This window comes from Bufo gargarizans, chromosome 1 (genome assembly GCF_014858855.1).
Source record: "Bufo gargarizans isolate SCDJY-AF-19 chromosome 1, ASM1485885v1, whole genome shotgun sequence".
NCBI classification, from domain to species: Eukaryota; Metazoa; Chordata; class Amphibia; order Anura; family Bufonidae; genus Bufo; species Bufo gargarizans.
In genome coordinates, this window is record NC_058080.1 from 587,440,277 (window position 1) to 587,461,944 (window position 21,668).

Genomic DNA, 21,668 nt, shown 5'->3' on the forward strand with positions numbered 1-21,668 from the left:
GCAGTCTCTGTGACATGGCGCGTAATAAAACGCATGTAGCTGACGCCTGCCACACAGCGGCCAGATCACTGTATTACAGCTACACTGTACAACCACCCATAGGTTTGTTTCCATGCACTGCTGTACTTCCCGCCACGGGGTGTCCACTGTACTGCCTGTGTGGGCCTTGCGTTGAAATGACCTATTGCTGCCCTTATATGATAATTTGTTGCTATATGAGGTAAAACTACATTTCCACTGATATAATTTTGCGCTCTGTGCCTCGATATATACACAATGAAGCGTTTCTGGTATGCCGATAATTCTGGCAACGCAAAGGACACCTAGAACGGAGACACAGGAACCCGGGTGGCTGAGGACCCGGTTGCTGTGCACCGATTGTTGTAGCTGGTCTGACGGTTCTCTGGTGGGGAAGTTTCTGGCTGTTGTACAGCAGGCAGCGGAGGCTCCGGTCGGCGAGGTGTGTCAGCCATGACCTCGGTCAGTGTGATGTCCCCCGCCGCGGCGGCAGCTAACGATTACTATGAGGAGGAAGAGCTGGAGAGTGCGGACGAGGAAGATGACCGCAGCTTCAGGGGCCGGGAGTCTGATGAGGGTAAGGACGGGGGGCACCATCCCAGGTGTCCAGGAAGCTGAGACACGGGGAGTGCTGCTCTCTGTAGTGCCTGGGACATGGAGGAAGTGGGCACTGATGACTTACATAGAAAAGATATGGGAAAAGTCATACTAGTCTACGTCTACTGTCATGAAGGGGTGCGCCCACCTGGCACATCGATGGCATCAATGTCAGATCAGAGGTGGGACCTGCACTGATCTCCAGAATGAGCCCCTGAAGTGCAGAGCACACTGCACATGCGCGGTATGCTCAGCATTCATCACTATGGGAATTCAGAGTGACCAGAGAGTGGCCGCACATGCCCTGCTGCCCTCCTATCACTTCAGGGGCCGCTTCTGGAGATAGGTGGGGTCCATCTGACATTGATATGCCATCAGTGGACTAACCCCTTCAGTCATCGTTTACTCATGTCTCGGCTTCTTGACCTTTGGTTGTGGGATTTTGGGGTTGAATCCCTTTGTTTTGAATAATGTTACACTTAAGGTGGCCTGTGTATAATTGTATGGGATTTTCTAAAAGTCACCTGTACAATCTTGCGTCTTTCTGTTCAGTAAGGCTACTTTCACACTTGCGGCAGAGGATTCCGGCAGGCAGTTCCGTTGCCGGAGCTGCCCGCCGGATCCGTCAAAACATATGCCAACTGATGGCATTTGTCAGACCGATCAGGAACCTGATCCATATGACAAATGCATTGAAATGCTGAATCCGTCTCTCTCCGGTGTCATCTGGAAAAACGGATCTGGCATTTTTTATTTAGTTTTTCACATTTTTGCGGTCTGGGCATGCGTAGACCGGAAGGACGGATCCATTTTGCCGGAACACTTGGGGCCATTAATGCATGTCAATGGGGGGAAAAAAGCAGATTCCGGCAAGTGTTCCGGAATTTTGGACTGAGATAAAACCGCAGCATGCTGCGGTATTATCTCCATCCTGAAAAGGCAAAAAGACTGAACTGAAGACATCCTGATGCATCCTGAACGGATTACTCTCCATTCAGAATGCATTGGGGTAATACTGATCAGTTCTTTTCAGTTATAGAGCCCATAGGACGGAACTCGGTGCCGGAAAAGAAAACCACTAGTGTGAAAGTACCCTAATATTGCCCAAAAAGCCCAGAACCTGCATGTGACTGATATTCATGCTGGTTCACCTGTCCTGTGAGGTGGGGAAGTCGAGTAACATGGCGTTTGCATGTATATGAGAACAGAGTGTGAAAGGGGTTGTCCAGCATTCGAAATACATGGCTGCTTTCTTCCTAAAACAGCACCTCCCCTGTCCATGGGTTGTGTCTTGTATTGCAGGTCGGCTCCATTGGAGTCAATGGGACAGAATTGCAATATCGCACACGACCTGTGGACAGGGGTGGTGCTGTTTTTGGAAGAAAGCAGCTATCTCTTTTAATCCTGCACAACTGCTTGGAACAATTAGGGTGTGTTCACATATAGTGGGTACGGTGCAGATTTTCTCTTGCAGTTTGGCCTTCAGAAAATCCCTAGTATTTTACAGAACCAGCAAAGTGATGTCACTTAAAGGGAATCTGTCAGCAGTTTTATGCTGCTAGGTTCTGACCGCTCCATCGCATGCCAGAAAGTCCTGATATTCATGTGTTCCTGGCTTTCTCCACTGAATAAGAAGCAGGGGGAGGGGAAATCAGGAGCTGATGAATATTTAGGACGGATCGGCCCGCGCCGGAACTGTTCAGTACAAGATTTTAGTGAAATGGCTGGGACAGTTATAGAAATGACCTAGCATCTTGCTAAGGAGACCTATCACTTGTTTATGTTGCCCTTAGGGCTCATTCACACAACCGTAAGGCTGGGTTCACACGGGCGAGATTTCCGCGTGGGTGCAATGTGTGAGGTGAACGCATTGCACCCGCACTGAATCCGGACCCATTCATTTATATGGGGCTGTGCACATGAGCAGTGATTTTCACGCATCACTTGTGCGTTGCGTGAAAATCGCAGCATGTTCTATATTGTGCGTTTTTCACGCAATGCAGGCCCCATTGAAGTGAATGGGGCTGCGTGAAAATCACAAGCATCAACAAGCAAGTGCGGATGCGGTGCGATTTTCATGCATGGTTGCTAAGATGAAAGTCTATTCACTGTATTATTTTCCCTTATAACATGGTTATAAGGGAAAATAATAGCATTCTTTAATACAGAATGCTTAGTAGAAGGTCAATTGAGGGTTAAAAAAAAAAAAAATTAACTCCCCTCCTCCAATTGATCACGTAGCTGCCGGTCTCCTGTTCTTTCTTCAGGACCTGTCAAAGGACTTGTGGAGACGTCACTGAGCTCATCACATGATAAATCACATGATCCATCATGGTGATGGACCATGTGATGAGCTCAGTGATGTCACCACAGGTCCTTTGACAGGTCCTGAAGAAAGAACAGGAGACCGGCAGCTACGTGATCAATTGGAGGAGGGGAGTTAATTATTTTTTTTTTAACCCTCAATTGACCTTCTACTAAGCATTCTGTATTAAAGAATGCTATTATTTTCCCTTATAACCATGTTATAAGGGAAAATAATAAAATTTACAGAATACTGAACCCAAACCCAAACGTCTGTGAAGAAGTCCCGGTTCAAGTCTGGGTACCAAACATGGCAATTTTTCTCACGCGCGTGCAAAACGCATTAAACCGCTTTGCACTGGCGTGGAAAAATCACGCATGTACCCGCATCTTTTCCCACAACGCCCATGTGAACCCAGCCTAAGGCTTCTTTCACATGAGCGTGACGGATTGGCTCCGGATGTGTTCAGTGAAACCCGCACCATTTTGCAAGCAAATTCAGTCAGTTTTGTCTGCAATTTGCGTTCAGTTGTTCAGTTTTTTCCACTCGGCTGCAATGCATTTCGATGCGTTTCTCACGAGTGCGATAAAAAAACGGAAGGTTTACAAACATCTTTTAGCAACCATCGGTGAAAAACGCATCACACCCGCACTTGCTTCCGGATGCAATGCGTTTTTCACTGAAGCCCCATTCACTTCTGTGGGGCCAGGACTGCGTGAAAAAATGCAGAATATAGAACATGCTGCGATTTTTCACGCAATGCAGAACTGATGTGTGAAAAAACTCTCATGTACACAGCCCCATTGAAATGAATGAATCAGGATTCAGTGCGGGTGCTATGCGTTCACGTCACGCATTGTACCCGCGTGGAAAACTTGCTCGTGTGAAAGGGGCCTAACCGTTTTTGCGGTCCACAAATTGCAAGAAAAGCTACTAAACTGGAAAAAAAAAATGCAAGAGGTTCCTGTGGTTAAAAAAACGCCAAAAACATTTTTTTATGTTCTGCTGTACTGTTCTTTACAAACCTTTATTTTCTATCATAAAGACACTGAAGATGCAAGTGAGACGGATGTAGCAAAACACGACAGCGTGGACTACGTGGAAATGAAAGAACAGTATGTATATATTATAGCATATGCCCAATTATTATTGTTACCGTGCAGGCACATAGGGGGAAACTTATCAAACTGGTGTAAAGTAGAACTGGCTGAGTTGCCCATAGCAACGAATCAGATTCCACCTTTCATTTTTCACAGCTCCTTTGGAAAAAGAAAGGTGGAATCTGGTTGCTATGGGCAACTAAACCGGTTTCACTTTACACCAGTTTGAGAAATCTCCCCCATAGTGTAGTGAAATGCTGCTAGAACTCACGTGACAAGGCCTGCTCCAAACTGACACTGACTGACCCGTAGAATATGTTATATAAAGCGGTTATCACAGGGATTGCGGTCAGGGCGCTGGAAGGTATGGGAAGATTACTTTAGAAGCATTCAGCAAAAATGTGGGATGTCACCTCTTTGAAGTTGGGATGAATGAAAGAAGCGCTGGTGTGACCATAGGTCCATTAGGACGTCCGTAGAATGGGTCCGTATCGGTTCCGCAATTATGCAGAACGGGTGCAGACCCGTTCATTTTCAATGGGGCTGGAAAAGATGCGGACAGCACACAGTGTGCTGTCCGCATCCTCATTTCTGGTCCGCGGCTCCGCAAAAAAATAGAGCATGTCCTATTCTTGTCCACAGCTGCGGATAAGAATAGGAATCCTCTATTAAGTGCCGGCGATGTGCAGTATGCGGACCGCAAAACACTACAGACGTTTGAATGGACCCTAAGGGCTCATGCACATGAAAGTATTTTCTTTCCGTGTCACATTTTTTTTGTGGACCGTATACAGGACCATTCATTGCAATGGGTCTGCAAAAAAAAACGGAAGGTATTCCGTGTGCATTCCGTTTCCGAATATCCGTATTTTTTTTGTTCCGCAAAAAAACAGAACATGTCCTATTATTGTCCGCATTACGGACAAGGATAGTACTGTTCTATTAGGGGGCAGCTGTTCCCATTCCGCAAAATACGGAATGCACACGGACGTCATCTGTATTTTTTTGCAGACCGCAAAATACATACGGTCGTGTGCATGAGGCCTAAGCAAAAGCAGGCACTAAGTTGTAGCTGATCATAATGATTACCTGTGCTCTTTACAGAATATTGGCGACAGCAGAGAAAATTAAAAATATCTCTGGAGAAAAGCACACAATATGTAGGGTGTGGGGCAACCAAAAAGGGTTCTTCAACCCTATTTGGGTATGATATGAATTCAGTGCACACGCAAACGTGGATCAACATTATATCCTTTTTTTTATCTTTGACAAGATATTTGTACGTAATTTTCATTGTCTCAGCAAAAAGAATGAAAAAAAGGGAGAACGTTTATAATTTCAAGAATTGTTTCTCAGCATGATGACGACGTTTCGGTCGTGGTGACCTTTTTCAAGTCTCATCCGCATAAGGAAAAAAAAAACGAAGCGATAAGCATGGAAAGAGTATGCTGAATGGAGCAAGTACTTATAATTACACTGCACTTCTGAGACAACAGGCAGTATAATGTAGAGGAAGCGGCACTCGCATGGAAAGCCGCCTCCTCCTCAAACAGCTGATCGCGGGGCTACCGGATGTTGGACTCCTGCCGATCAGATATTGATGACCTATATTGAGGATAGGTCATCAATATATACCCCCTGCAGAACCCCTTTAATGGCCATTCCATAGGATCGGTCATCAGTCGATGCTTGGCCCTCCTGTGACAAGCTGTTTGGCTTGTAGTACTGGACCTGCTGAGGTCCAAATTAGGTCCATGCAGAATTGCAAGTAAATGGAAATGTAGTATCATTTCACCTTTATACGTAATGATAACATAACTGTCTTCTGAATGTTTTCTTGTCAGGATGTATCAGGATAAACTGGCTTCTCTGAAGAGACAACTGCAACAGCTGCAGGAAGGTGAGTGACATTTAACCACACAACATGTAGATCATATAGGAAGTGTATCCTGTACAGCAGTGCTGGGAGCCTGAAGGACACCATTATGGTAACTGGGATCTGTCATATGCTGGATTCAGCTGTTACATTGTCATATTGTTACAGAAGCAATGACCAAAGTACCAACACACCAGTGATACACAACAGTCTTTACTGTTTTAGGTTATACATGGTACTGTCTCTTTGGTTAGCTTTTAATATGTATGTTTAACCCCTTCAGGAACGGAACTTTTTTTTTTTTATTTTTTTTATTTACTCTCTGCCTTTCCAGAGCCATGACTTTTTTTTATTTTTTCATTCACATAGCAATATGAGGGCTTGTTTGTTTAGATAGTAGATCATTCTAATTGCACCCTTTACTGTTGCATACAATGTAGTGGGAAGTTGGAAAAAAAAATCAAATGAAGTGGAATTATAAAAAAAAAAAAAAAAGTTGCCACAGTTTTGTGAGTTTTGTATTTACAGCATTTCCTATGCAGTAAAACTCACCTGTGCCCTTCACTCACTGGTCAGTATGATTAGAACAGTACCACATTTATATACCGTAGATTTTTTTTGTGTTTTAATACTGGGGGAAAAAAAGATTATTAAAATTAAATTTTTGTTTGCATCACCATATAAAGAGGGCTTATTTTTTGTGGGGCAATCGGTAGTTTTTATTGATGCCATTTTTGAATGTGACTTTTTGGTGGAGTCTTTGAGGATTATATTATGTTCCTATGGAGCCTTGCCACAGGAAAGTCTCCATAGGAACCTATGTGCAGCAGCCTTGGATCATTTAGGAGGGCCAAGGCTACTGCACACACCATCCGTCTCCCCCAATCCCCACTAGTGGGAACCGTTACAAACCCGGGAGCACAAGCCTCTGGGTTTTTTAGCTCCCAGATTCTGTGGTCACATTAGCCCCGGGTGTCTGCAGGTGCCCAGTGGCTATGGTGCCTGCTCGAATACCCGACTCCTAATGTAAATTTACGGTGTGCATTTTGATTTGTCTTGCTGAGCATCAGAGGTAGGTAAGGGAAGTCTTATATTAAGAGTATGTATAGATAGGTAGGTTGATTACATATAAATCGTACATTGGGAGATCCTTCTGACATAGGTTGTAAACGTGATACAAGCAGAGCTTAGCAGCTCAGCGGTTTGGCCCTTGCTTTCTCCAGGGCATCATTCAGTCATCCCATGTTCTGTGCATGTGACATCATTATTCACTAGTGTCGCATGCTGAACGCTCTTGTAGTGGCTCAATGTTGGTCTGATATTACCGCTGTGCGTGAATTGTTCTGCAACGTAAGATGAGCTGTCCACTAAATGTGTCTGACAGTGATACATCGCCGGCCGCTATGCTGCACAGCGCGGCCTGCGATGTATCAGTTACAGTAAACCTCTATCACGCGGGGTGTAAGGAGGGGCTGGAGTCCGGCAACTACTGTTGCACTCGCATCGGGGCCCGGTGCAGTCACTGTACTCCATTACATCGGGCCCTGCTCACAGCAGTCTTTATATGTAAAGTCTATTTATTTAATGCTCTACAAGTGGCTCTGCTTTGTTAAACTACCGTAATCATCTGTAGTAGTGCTCACTCTCAAAGCAGCGGTCAGGCCGGCAGCGTAACATCACTCACTAGGTCATGCTCCTCCCACTTCATTAATGAGTGAGTGACGTTACACTGACTGCTGGTTTGATGGTGAGTACTGCTACAGACGATTACGGTAGTTTAACAAAGCAGAGCCACTTGTAGAGCATTAAATAAATCGACTTTACATATAAAGACTGCTGTGCACAGGGCCTGGTGTAATGGGGTCACTATTCACACAGGGACATGAGGAGACACAATAATAACAATACTGTGACACATAGGGCCATGAGGGGGACCAGCATAAGATGCTATATGTGTGTCCTCCCCACATCCCCCATAAGTGTGCCCCCCCCACATCCCCCATAAGTGTGCCCCCCCCACATCCCCCATAAGTGTGCCCCCCCCACATCCCCCATAAGTGTGCCCCCCCCACATCCCCCATAAGTGTGCCCCCCCCACATCCCCCATAAGTGTGCCCCCCCCACATCCCCCATAAGTGTGCCCCCCCCACATCCCCCATAAGTGTGCCCCCCCCACATCCCCCATAAGTGTGCCCCCCCCACATCCCCCATAAGTGTGCCCCCCCCACATCCCCCATAAGTGTGCCCCCCCCACATCCCCCATAAGTGTGCCCCCCCCACATCCCCCATAAGTGTGCCCCCCCCACATCCCCCATAAGTGTGCCCCCCCACATCCCCCATAAGTGTGCCCCCCCCACATCCCCCATAAGTGTGCCCCCCCCACATCCCCCATAAGTGTGCCCCCCCACATCCCCCATAAGTGTGCCCCCCCACATCCCCCATAACAGTGTGTCCCCCACAGACTACCATTAGTTCAAAACCCACCAAAAGCACACCTTTTGGTTCAAATTTTTTTTTTCTTACTTTCCTCCTCAAAAACCTAGGTGCGTCTTTTAAAGCGAAAAATATGGTATTTTGCATTTTTTGGGGTTAAAATAATTTTCCTAGTAAAAAGCTTGTTGGCAAACAATAAGCATCTAGTAATTTGTTCTTTTAGGCACATTACAAGGTAATAATAAAGTTGTGTACATAAATCAAGTTATTTCTGTAAACCTATATTATGTAGTTTTTATATTTTTTTATGTTTCTTTTAGGAACACTGCAAGAGTATCAGAAACGAATGAAAAAATTAGATCAGCAATACAAGGAGAGGTTGAGAAATGCTGGTAAGAACCTAATGAATAGCTGCAATTGGAAACCCCTTCTTTTACATGGTTTTCGTTTACAAGACTTGGTGTGAGCTAGTGGAGAGGTTTAACCACAACCAATGGCATGTAGTCAATATAGAAATAATGAAGTAAGCATGTTTCCCTAACGCCTCCACACCGGCACTGATAGGAGCTTGATCCCGCCTCCCAGGGACAGGAAACAACAGCAGAAGCCAAAATAAATGAACACCTCTTCCAACCTACTTCAGTTGTTGTTTCCTGTCCCTCAGGACGGGTGGAAGCCTTGTCGGTGCAGAGCTGAACAAAGAGTCTGATGCGCTCAGCCTGAGATCCTTCCCTTTTTTGGGAGGGCTCAGCAGGGGACAGAGGTTCTGGGTGGAGCATGGGCTCTCCTTCTCTGTCCCTAGGAGTAAGTCCTGCGCTGGGCATCCAAGGCTGCACCTACCTCCAGGTATAGGGGATTGAGTCTCGCAGGAGGATTCCTGTGACGTGCCACATTGCCCTTCCTCAGCGCACTTCCGGCAATGGCTGACATCATCACGCAGTCGGCCGGCCCAGGGGGGCGTGGCCAGAAGAAAGCGCGGAATGCACTCGGAGACGGCGTGGGGGCGGAGCCAACAAGCAGGGCGCTGAGTTAAAAAATGCCTCTGCTTTACTTGAGAAGTGGAATGCTGTGGCAAGGCTCTAGATTGCTGATCCCTGCAAAGATGTCCTGCACTTATGCTGACGCCCCATGCAGACCTGCTAATTCCTGCAAGGCCCTCAGACCAGTAAGAGACCTCCTCTATATTTTGGGGTTTGATGGGTGATATTCTCCTATCCTATGATCACCACCCGGGTGCTGGTGTGGGTCTAGTGCTAATATTATGTATATAGTCCTTAGGTAAAAGAGGCCGGCCCTGCAAAATCCTCGGGTGGTGAACCCACAAAAAAGAAATGTGTGATGTGCAGAAAGGGTCTCCCCCCATTCTAGTAATAAAAACGCTATGTCCATGATGCACGGAAAAGGTGGTGGCGGAACAGTCACCATCTTTTATGGAAAACCTTAGAATCCTTATTAGGGATGAGGTCAACTCAGTGATAGATTCTTATTCAATCTCGACTCCTCTTCCAAGAAGTCCCAATGACGCCAGAAGTCCAGTATGGGGCAGGCTTTCGGAGTTCAGCCAAGCTTGGGATTCTATAGGAACCTCCCCCATGGTCCTAAAACAAATAGGATCAGGGCAGAAAAAATAGAGTTTCTTTCCTTGCCGCCCGCAAGATTCCTTACAAACAAGGTTTTTCCCTTTCGCCCATGACAGCACCCTTGAGAGACCGCCTCCATCCAGGACAGGAAACAGGAACTTTCGTGGAGAGCTCATAAGGAGGAGCATGGCCCCGAGACCACCAGTTCCTGTTTCCTGTCCTAGACAGAAGACTGTTCGTGGAGAAGAGGAGAGAAAGCTAGGCTGCAGGGCCCCGGAGGAATTTTTCTAAGTGGGGTTACCTGTTCCGGCATAAGTCTCCTCTAGGAGCCGCCGGCCGGAGTCTGGTGTCTGCTGCTGGGGTCTGGCTTACGCTGCGCTGGCGATACTCTGCAGTCCCGGGCTCACCGAGAGGTGCGTTCGGCACGCCGGTCCTTCCTGACAGTGCTCAGGCGGGCCGGGGCCTTCTTCTCACCTCGCGCAGGGGGAACCAAAATCTCGCGATCCCAGCGAGATCCGGGTCTCGGTAGAGACTTCCGGTTGTTGGAACGCACGTAGCGTGCGTTCCGGAAGTAGGAAGTGCCTTCTCCTACTTAGGCCGCAGAGGGTTTCCAGCAGGACCCGACCGAGGAGATTGGACCCACAGGCGCACGGTCAGCAGCAGCCCAGCCAGCCAGCCTTACAGGAAGCCAGATTTCCTTTGGATCCGGGGAGTCACTCTCTATCCCACAGCAGTATGGAGGAGGAGAGTGCCCAACGCGCCGATCAACAGGAGGGTCATGAGATCAGACCGGTACTCCTGGTGGGGTAAGGGGGATCATTCCCCACCATTTATTTCATTTTTAGTTAGGCTAAATCTCCTTTCCCTCTTTTTTCTTCCTGCATTTAGACTACAAAAGAGGGCCCTAGAAAGGCAATTTCAAAGACCAGAGGGAAGGAGTGTGCCGTCTGTAAAAAGAAACTGGCCCCCTCTTGGTTGAAAAAGCTATGTCAAAGTTGTATTGAGAAACTAGTAGAGGAGGAGTCCCCATCCCTTCTACAGAGGTATTAGGGAGATGGTGAAGACGGAGGTCTCAGATTCCCTGAAAGATTTCAAAAAGAGCTTTCCCGCTGTAGCCTCTACCTCCCTGGGAACCAGATCAAGCACGGCTAATAGATCTGACTCAGATCCCTTAGAGGATAGTGATACGGGAGAAATCCTAGATAGCCCAGACTCGTCCCAGGATGAAGAATCCACGGGCAGGCCACTTTTTTCCCCCGATGATACGGAAGCTTTACTAAAAGCAGTTCGTCCGACTATGAAAGTAGACGAACCCAAAGACCCAAGATCCGTTCAGGATATCATGTTTGGTGATCTCGGGCAGAAAAAATCTAGAGTATTTCCCGTTAACGAGAATATAAAGTTTTTAATACAGAAGGAATGGAAAAGACCCGATAAAAAAAATTTTGTGCCAAAAAATGTAAAAAGGAAATATCCCTTTGACGAGGCAGACTAAGTAAACTGGGACAGACCTCCTAAATTGGATGCACCTGTTGCAAAAATTTCAAAAAAATCGGCCCTTCCGTTTGAGGACTTGGGTTCTCTTAAAGACCCTATGGATAAGCGAGCAGAGGTTTACCTAAAAAAAGTTTGGGAGACCTCAGCTCAAGCGTTCAAACCAAATATTGCCGCCACATCCACTGCTAGGTCTCTGAAATTATGGCTAGAAGAATTAGAATCTCACATTCAGAACAAGACCCCGAGAGATCAATTGTTAGCAGTTTTCCCCACTCTACTTAAAGCAGTAGACTTTATTTCTGACGCATCAGCAGATGCTTTAAAATTAAATGCTAGGTCAGCTGCTCTTTCAAATTCAGCCAGACGAGCTATTTGGCTAAAAGGTTGGTCGGGAGACACGGGATCTAAAAATAAGCTTTGTGCAATTCCTTGTCAGGGCGATTATCTTTTTGGATCCGTCTTAGACGACCTTTTGGATAAAGCCTCGGACAATAAAAAAGGATTCCCTGTCTCCAGACCCCCGAAAAAACAACGTTTTTTTCGCAAAAACAAGAAGGATTTTTTTAGGGGGCAGAGGAAAGACTTCAGAGCTGACAACAAGAATAGGAAAAGCAAGGGGTTTCTCTTCAGTTCCCAATCCTCCTCAACCTCTAAACCATCACAGCAATGACGGTTTCTCTCCCGTGGGGGGCAGACTTTCTCTCTTCCTCTACGCCTGGGAAAAAATCTCCTCAAGTCCCTGGATTTTAGGCGTTATAAAGGAAGGGTTTTGTCTAGAGTTTGTCTCCCACCCACCGGACAGATTCAAAATCACGAATTTTCTAGGAAACCCGGGGAAAAATCTAGCCTTACAACAAGAGATTGCATCCCTACTTCGGAAAAATGTTCTAATTCCTGTGCCGGAGGCAGAGAAGGGCGAGGGTTTTTTACTCCTCCCTTTTTCTGGTCCCCAAACCGGATGGAACATTCAGAACTATTATAAATCTAAAGGATTTAAATCAATTTGTCTCTTACAAAAAATTCAGAATGGAGTCGATCCAATCAGTTGTAAAACATCTATTCAGGGGCTGCTTCATGGCTATGATAGACGTAAGAGATGCGTACTACCACATTCCCATTCGGCTAGACTGTCAAAAATTCCTCAGAGTCGCGGTTTCTATAGGAGGTCACATCCAGCACCTACAATACACAGCCCTTCCCTTTGGGATTTCTCAAGCTCCCAGACTTTTCACGAAAGTCATGGCAGAAGTCATGGCTCATGTAAGGGAAAAAGACATTTTACTAATTCCTTACCTAGACGATCTCCTGGTGGTAGCAGTCAAAATCCATTCTAGAAGCACACCTCAAAAAAGTAGTGCAGATCCTAGAAGACCTTGGCTGGCAAGCAAACGGAGAAAAATCCCATTTAATACCTTCCCAAGTTTGTATCTTTTTAGGGATGATACTCTGTATTCTACCCCAGGACAAGATTCAGAGATTAATACAACAGGTTCAGTCCCTGATATCGACAGAGAACCCTACTATCAGACAAGCAATGGCGGTCTTGGGCAGAATGACCTCCACTATACCAGCGGTCAGTTGGAGCCATCTTCACTCCAGACCCCTACAGTGGCAAATTCTGAAGGAGTGGCAGGGTTCCCTCCGCCCATTAGATACACCTTTCACACTCACCCCCCAAGTGATCCAGTCCCTTCACTGGTGGCTGAATCCCGTAAACCTGTCCCAGGGGCTCCCTTGGATCCAACAAGATTTTGTTACCCTTACCACCGACGCAAGTCCTTCCGGTTGGGGGGCCTGTTGCCAAGGGTACTTAAGACAAGGTGTTTGGGAAAGAGAGCAGAGTCTAGACTCCCAAAACATGAGGGAACTGAGGGCGGTCTTTTTCACCTTAAAAGAGTTTCTTCCTTTACTACAGGGAAAATCTATAAAGGTTTTTTCAGACAACGCCACAGTGGTCTCCTATCTGAACAAACAAGGAGGAACCAGATCAGAAAATCTTATGCAGTTAACAACGGATATCTTTTCCCTTATAATTCCTTCTGTGCCATCCCTTATGGCAATACATCTAAAAGGTACAGAAAACAAGGTGGCAGATTTCTTAAGTCGAAATACACGAGACCAGGGGGAATGGTGTCTGAACCAAATGGTGTTCGATCAAATAATTCGACTGTGGGGTCGTCCTCATCTGGATTTATTTGCCACCAGAGAAAACAGAAAGTGTCATCGTTTCTTTTCCCTCAGCGCGAGAGATTCACCAACAGGGATAGATGCCTTCTCCCTTCCCTGGCCAAACCAGCTCCTCTACGCCTTTCCTCCATTAAGACTTCTTCCAAGATTCTTACAGAAGCTGAGACAAGAAAGAACAACAGTGATCTTAATTGCTCCTTTCTGGCCCAGAAGAACCTGGTTCACCTGGTTGAGGAAGCTATCCTTGACGGACCCTTGGATTCTCCCGGAGAGGCAAGATCATCTATCCCAAGGACCAGTCAATCATCCGAGTGTGAAGCAGTTACACCTAACAGCATGGCTCTTGAGGGGGAAATCCTAGAAAGTAGAGGACTCTCCAAGAACGTAGTTTCCACTTTACTATCCTGCAGAAAGGATGTCACCTCCTCTATTTATCTCAGGATTTGGAACACCTTCCGGAAGTTTGCCAAGGATCCAGTGAATCCTTTAAATCCCCCACCTATGTGTAGGATTTTAGATTTTTTGCAAGCTGGACATGAAAAAAATTTCAGGCCAAGTACTCTTAAAGTACAGGTATCCGCTTTGAGTGCATTCTTTGATTTTCCCATCGCTAGCCACCCGTGGGTCCGAAGATTCTTTAAAGCCATCAGCAGGCTTAGGCCTATATCTGGACCTTCAATTCCCCCCTGGGACCTCAACTTGGTCCTCACTAGCCTCACAGAACCTCCCTTTGAGCCACTTAAACAGTTACCTATAAAGATCTTGTCTTTCAAGACAGCGTTTCTTGTGGTAATTACCTCAGCAAGGAGGGTTGGTGAGATTTCAGCCTTCTCTACCTCGCCTCCTTACACTAACATCTTAGATGATAGGGTTCTCATTAAACCAGACCCTTCCTTCTTACCGAAAGTGGTTTCTATGTTTCATAGAACGCAGGACATTATCCTTCCTTCCCTGTGCCAAGATCCGAGAAATGAAAAAGAGGAAAAACTGCACTGTTTAGATGTAAAAAGATGCCTATCTCATTATCTGGAGGTTACTAGTCAGTGGAGGAAAACCTCAAAACTCTTCATTCAGTTTAGTGGGAAAAATAAGGGCCTCCCAGCCTCTTCTAAAACCCTTTCCAGATGGATCGTGAGAGCCATTAATTTGGCCTATTCTTCAGCTGGAAAGGCTCCCCCGGGGGGCTTTGGTGCTCATTCTACAAGATCAGTCTCCACCACTTGGGCAGAAAGGGCTGACGCTACCTTAGAACAGATTTGTAGAGCAGCCACATGGCAGTCGCCTGGCACCTTCTTCCGTCACTACAGGTTGGACCTAGGCAATAGAGAACAGCTAGCCTTCGGTAGGAAAGTCCTCCAGGCGGTAGTCCCACCCTAAGAAATAAAGGGATTTCTATTCTAGTCGTCTCTCAAGGGTGCTGTCATGGGCGAAAGGGAAATTTAAGATTACACTTACCGGTAATCACTTTTCCATAAGCCCATGACAGCACCCGGGTTTATTCCCACCCTGTATAGAATTAGTAAAAAAAAAATAATAATAATATAAATATTATTTTTTTATATATATATTTTATTATTTTTTTATTTATATATATATATATATATATATATATATATATATATATATATATATATATTAAAAAAAAATAAAAAATATATAAAAAAAAATATATATATATATACATATACGAAAAAAAAAAAAAAAAGAGAAGAGTGTGGTCTAGGACAAGTTCTTGCGATTAACTGGTGGTCTCGGGGCCATGCTCCTCCTTATGAGCTCTCCACGAAAGTTCCTGTTTCCTGTCCTGGATGGAGGCGGTCTCTCAAGGGTGCTGTCATGGGCTTATGGAAAAGTGATTACCGGTAAGTGTAATCTTAAATTTTTCAGATTCCCTCAAACAAAAGGCCCTAGAGGCAGAGGTGTCTTCCCTATATAAGAAACAGGTCGTTTCAGAAGTCCCGATAGCTGAGCGAGGTCAGGGGGTGTACTCTCCCCTTTTTGTTATAAAAAAACAAAAACAAATGGGAAGTTCAGAACAATCTTCAGTCTGAAAAACCTAAATCACCTGGTCATTTCCAAAAAAATTCTGAATGGAATTGATTAAAATCTGCAGGAAACCTCCTCCTTTCAGGATTATTACATGATAGCGGTTGATCTGGCAGATGCCTATTATGTTCCCATTCACAGCGAGAGTAAAAAATATCTCAGATTCGCTGTCTACATAGAGGGAGAGCTCTGTCAATTTACCTTTCGGCCTCTCCAGTGCGCCACGTCTGTTCACAAACATTATGGCCGATATAGTGTGCTATCTTCATCTAAAATTAATAATGGTGGTCCCCTATCTGGACGACCTTCTAATCGCCGCAGATTCCTATCCTAGTCTTCTGGACCATCTCAGAATTGTGAAAAAAACTCTGACTTCCTTAGGGTGGGTTATCAACCAGGAGAAATTAAGATTAATTCCAAGTCAATCAGATTACAGTAACCACCGATGCAAGCACCAAAGGTTGGGGAGCACATGCTCTGCAGGAATTGGTTCAAGGAACATGGAGTCTGCAGATGTCTCTAGCGTCTTCAAACTTAAGAGCATTGACAGCTGTCTTCTAAGCCTTCCTAAGTTTAAAACTAATTATCCAACACCACCATGTCTAGGTATTCTCGGACAATGCGACGACAGTGGCATATCTAAACTGTCAAGGAGGGACAAGAAGCAAATCCTTGGCGGCCGTCTCAAAAAGAATATTCAGATGGGGAGAGGAGAACTTAAAATCTATTTCAGCGGTTCACTTAAGAGGAAAACAAAATATTCTAGCAGATTTTCTCAGCATATTGCGTCTCAGAGAAGGAGAATGGGCGTTAAATCATAATATCTTCAGTCAGATCACAGACAGGTGGGGGCTTCCGGTGTTGGATCTGTTCGCAACAAGACAGAAAAGGAAGGTAGAACATTTTTATTCCATCAGCCCCAGGAAGAATCTAAATCAGATAGATGCTCTCTCACGGCCATGGCCCAGAGGTCTTCTCTACGCATTTCCACCATTCTCTCTGATTGCAAGGACTCTGATAAAGATACAAGAGGAAGAGGCTCAAGTTATAATGATTGCCCCTTATTGGCCAAAAAGGTCTTGGTTTCCTCTGCTTCAAAACCTTTCCACAAGGGAACCCTGGTTTCTGCCTCAGATTCCGGACCTCCTGCATCAGGGTCCAGCCCTTCATCCCAACATACAACATCTACACTTAGCAGCTCGGAGTCTGAACGGATCTTGTTAAAAAGAAAGTTTTTTTTGTTGTTGTTTTTATAGGCTGTCATATCGACCTTGCTACATAATAGAAAGCAGATCACTTCCAAAATTTATCTGAAAACTTGGAAAGCCTTTTTGTTATCTGCGGGTGACCGTTGGGATCCTCAGAGTAGTTTGAACGTAAGCCTGATTTTCGAGTTCTTGCAAGCAGGATTTGATAAGGGGCTCAGAACCAGTACCCTAAAAGGTCAAGTGTCGGCACTTAGTGCTTTTTTAGACATCAGGGTGGCAGAAATCCTCCTAGTTGGGAGATTCCTTAAGGGCTCAAGCAGGCTGCTTGCCTCCTTATTTGTTAAAGTCCCCCCCCCCCTCCCCCGCATCTAAAACTGGTCCTTTCTGCTCTAATGTCCATGCCCTTTGAGCCTCTTTTGGAGATATCCAAAAGATTGTTGACGCTAAAAAGCACCTTTCTTATCGCTATGAGGGTGGGGAAGACCCAGGCCGTTTCCTGTGAGCAACCTTACCTCTCTGTTTTGGAGGATAGGGTAATTCTTAGACTCTCCCCTGCTTTCTTGCCGAAGGTCTTCTCTAGGTTTCATTGCCAGCAGGAAATAGTTTTACCATCCTTTTGCGCTTCTCCAGCTTCAGATCAGGAAAGAATGTTTCATCATCTAGACGTCAGGCGTTCTCTTTTACAGTACCTAAAGGCCACAGATTCCTTTTTAGAAAGTCTGATCATCTCCTGGTACAGTTTCAGGAGGATCTTGGAGCCTCTAAGGGTTCAATAGCCAGATTGATAAAACAAACCATAGTCCTCCTGTGTTATAAAGAGAAAAACTTTTCTCCTCGCTTAGTGCTGGTGTGGATGCGTTAGGGTAAGGTGACAATTACTTTTAGCAGTAATTTGATTTCCTGTAGCCTTCACAGGTGTGTGCGCGCGTGTGAATATATACGTTTTCAGATATATAGTGGTGGATCCTGTTCACAGTTTATTTTCATGATATTCTTTTGTTATAATTTATCTTCGGTTCTCTGTTATTAGTTGGAGGAGGTGTCCTTTTTTTATTTTGGCTTCTGCTGTTTTTTTCCTGTCCCTGGGAGATGGGATCAAGCTCCTATCAGTGCCGTTGTGAGGCTATGGGAAATCAAATTACTGGTCAGAGTAATTGTCATCTTTCCTTTTGCATACTGGTAAAGCCTACAGTGTATGGGCTCCCAGGAATCCTTACGTTCTAGTCACAGCCTTTAGCCTTGGGTTCTTTAAAGGGGTTTTCTGAGATTTTAGTACTAATGACTCATCCTCTGGATAGGTCATCAGTACCTGATCAGTGCGGGTCTGACACCTGGGACCTCCGCTAATCAGCTGTTTGAGAAGGCAGCAGCGCTCTCTGTAGCAGCATGGCCTTCTCACATGTTTCCCTAGTCCAGTGATGACACATTCATCGGTCACGTGGCCTAGGAGCAGCTCAGCCCCATTCAAATGAGTGCAATACCAAGCATAGCTTCTATACAATGTACTGCGCTGTGCTTGGTAAGCTGCAAAAAGGCCGTGGCGCTACTGCGAGTGCTGGTGTCTTCTCAAACAGCTGATTGGTGGGGGTCCCGGGTGTCGGATCCCCACCATTCAGACACTGATGAACCTTTTAAAGTAATGCTGATTTCTGGGTATTGACACACATTCATACTTCAGTACATGTCCTATTGACTTGCATTGTAAGAATTATGTATATTTTTTTTATTTTAACTCCTGTGCAGAATAGTGTGGCATGCTGTACTATTCTGTATAGTAAAGAAGAGACCTTGTGAAGTACAATCAGAAGAAAATATCTGAAAAAAAGCTAGCAGTCACTTACAGCTTTGCCTCTTCATTCAGTAAAGAAATATTTGAGCGTAAAATATTGTCAGAATGGAACAACTTTTAATATACAGGATAAACAGTTGTAATTATTCTACAGTAGAATGTATGTAAATGTATTATTATTTAACCCCTTCCTGAAATCCGCCGTACATGTGCGTTTATTTAAAAAAAATAGCTAGTGAGTGACTGCTCTTCATGACGGCAAAAAATGTAGTAAAAAGTAATCAAAAAGTCATATATATCCCAAAATGGTACCAATAAAAACGACAGCTCGCTCTTCAAGAAGAAGAAAAAAAAAAAAGGCGGGGCGTTACACAGATCTGTATACGGAAATATAAAAAAGTTACGGGTGTTAAAATATGGTGAGGCAAAGATTTTTTATTTTTCAACTTTTTTTTTTTTTTTTTTTTTTTTTTTTAAGTATTAAAACATAACAGATCCATATAAATGCTGTAATCACATTATACAGCAGAATAATGTAAAGTGCTCTCCTGCACTGGAATTTCAACACCCCCCAAATGTACAGGTGATAGTGCTCATGTGTGATCACGGCTCCATTCACTTCTATTGGAGATGGCTGAGCATTGTACTCAGTAGTCTTCATAGTGAATGGAGCGGTAGTCATGCATGAACACTATATGCTCCATTCACACAGGAGAATTGGGGACCCATGTCTGCATGGTTGGTGGGGATTCCAGAAGTCAGACCCCCAGCAATCATATATTTAGGAAAGGGGATAGCTATTGTTAGTGGCTGGAAGGTTGACAGCGGTAGTCTGGCCATAATTTAGTGAAGCACATATATACTGTATTGAAGCTTTACAACTAATTTTATTTATATTCTTTTTCCAGAACTTTTCTTACAACTAGAGGTAAGTGACATTTCTGGATCATACTGTATAACAGGGGTCAAGGACCTCTGGCACTCCTGCTGTTGTAAAACTACAACTCCCAGCTTGCTCCATTCACTTCATTGAATGTTCCCAGAACTCCCATAGAAGTCTGCCTGCTGGGAGTCGTAGTATCACCACAGCTAGAGTACATGAGGTTGCTGATCCCTACTGTAGCTGCTGGCATCACTTTTCTAGTATCTGTATATAGCAATACATTGTATTATCTCCTCAGACCGAGCAGGTGGAAAGAAACTACATCAAGGAGAAGAAAGCGGCTGTGAAAGAGTTTGAAGATAAAAAGATTGAACTGAAGGAGAATTTGATAGCAGAATTGGAAGAAAAGAAGAAAATGATTGAAAATGAGAAAATAACGATGGAGCTGACAGGAGGTACTTTCCATGCGGGATCAAATAGTTATTCTCTTCTTATAAAGTGAGCGTTTATTGCTAGGATATGGCATCGCTTTGTGAACAGCAGAGGTCCAACCTTTGGGATGCCCACAATTAAGTAGCTGCAGTGCTGATTTAGGGCTGCATTCCCTTAAATGTTTGCCATGCATAGTGGTCCTTCTTGTCACCTTCCCCGTTCACTAAATCAGTGCCCCGTCCATCACTATTTAAGATGAGAATACCTTGTTTAGGATCTATGTACAATTGCCGGAGAATTTTAGTATATAGTAGGTTCTCTATTATTGCTGGGCATTACATTGCTCAGTTTGAGACACTGGTGCTCTATGTAATGTTCTTTTTCCCTGTAGTTGCACGTTAACCTCTTTTTTCCTGGGTTGAGTTTCACACTACTCATACACAAGTAAAACCTGCATTTTTAACATAAAAAAAACCCATACCCATACCGTTTTTCTGGAAGTAGATACCTAGCACTTTGTGACCTAAAAATTCACTTACAGACACCTTCAAGCAGTTCAGCATCAAAACATAGGAAGGTATTTATCATGAGGGGAATATTTGAAGTCCGTTTCTCTTGAGTCTGTGTTGGCGTACTTTATCAAATGCCACATGTTCGATGTGTCTTATCCTTAAACCTAACACTTTTATCAGGAAAAGCGAGTCCAATTTTCCTACTCCACTTTTTGGTCTGGAGTGAAGCTCATTAACATAGCTAACCACACCCACTTTCCCACCCCTATTTCGAAAGTGGATTGAGTTTTGTATTAATGCAAAAAGTCAAAACATTTTGGTACAAGTGCCCCCAAAAAGTCGCAAAAGCCCCATTTAGTGACTTTTTGAAGGTAGAATTCTGGAGTGAAGGCATGATCAATGAGGTCCATAATGATGTCAAGGAAATGCATAAAGAATTCATATTTGTGGCCAATATCTGACCAAAGCACCACCTTACACATGGAGCAACTCCTAAAAATAAAAGTTTATACATAGCACTAATTCCTATATGAGCATGTATAAATCATGATTAGGGATGAGCTAACTTGTGTTTTCAAGTTCGGCGTACATGGTTCGGATTATCTAAAAATTCTGTTATAGCTTCTGCTACCATGGACCACAAATTATGGTCCATGATAGCAGAATCCATGACGGAATTCTTACATAACCCGAACCATGTACGACGAACATGAAAACACAAGTTAGCTCATCCCTAATCATGAATGCTAAACCAATGAAACCAAATATTTTAGTCAACCATATACCAGTAAACACCCAATTAATGGATACACCAAAATCCGTATTGGGCACAAGGTATCCGTATGTGATAATCGGAGAGCACATATCCTCATTGTTAAAGTGGGGGGTTGATTGCTTGAAGAAAAAGTCCTGCATCACCCCTTGTGGGAGACAAGACCATAATCCTCTCCTTTTTTTTCCTGCTGTCACTTGTAGTTCCCTCCTTATGCACACAACCAAGAAATACAACTTTTTATTGTGTTGGATATTGGACCTAGGGCTTCGATTCTGAAATCGGCTAATCAAAGACTTTTATTTTATTTTTTTAAAGACTTTAACCCTTTAAGCATAGGCAATTTTCTGTTCTTGTGTTTTCTTATGTTACGCCCTGCCTTCCCGGAGCCATAACGTTTATATATATATATATATATATATATATATATATA

The 21,668-nt window shown here is 44.4% G+C and overlaps 1 protein-coding gene across 2 annotated transcripts in view; it reads left to right on the top strand.

Moving 5' to 3' along the window:
• Nucleotides 1-358: 358 nt before the first annotated feature.
• The window catches only part of SUDS3 (SDS3 homolog, SIN3A corepressor complex component), a 43,444-nt gene continuing 22,134 nt past the window's right edge, over nucleotides 359-21,668 (top strand). For both annotated transcript variants that reach the window (XM_044275829.1, XM_044275830.1), the window contains exons 1-6: nucleotides 359-595; nucleotides 3,966-4,035; nucleotides 5,865-5,920; nucleotides 8,650-8,721; nucleotides 19,545-19,564; nucleotides 19,818-19,974. In XM_044275829.1, the coding sequence (XP_044131764.1) occupies nucleotides 472-595; nucleotides 3,966-4,035; nucleotides 5,865-5,920; nucleotides 8,650-8,721; nucleotides 19,545-19,564; nucleotides 19,818-19,974 (499 nt within the window). In that variant the 5' untranslated portion in view covers nucleotides 359-471. The remainder of the gene's footprint in view (nucleotides 596-3,965; nucleotides 4,036-5,864; nucleotides 5,921-8,649; nucleotides 8,722-19,544; nucleotides 19,565-19,817; nucleotides 19,975-21,668) is intronic.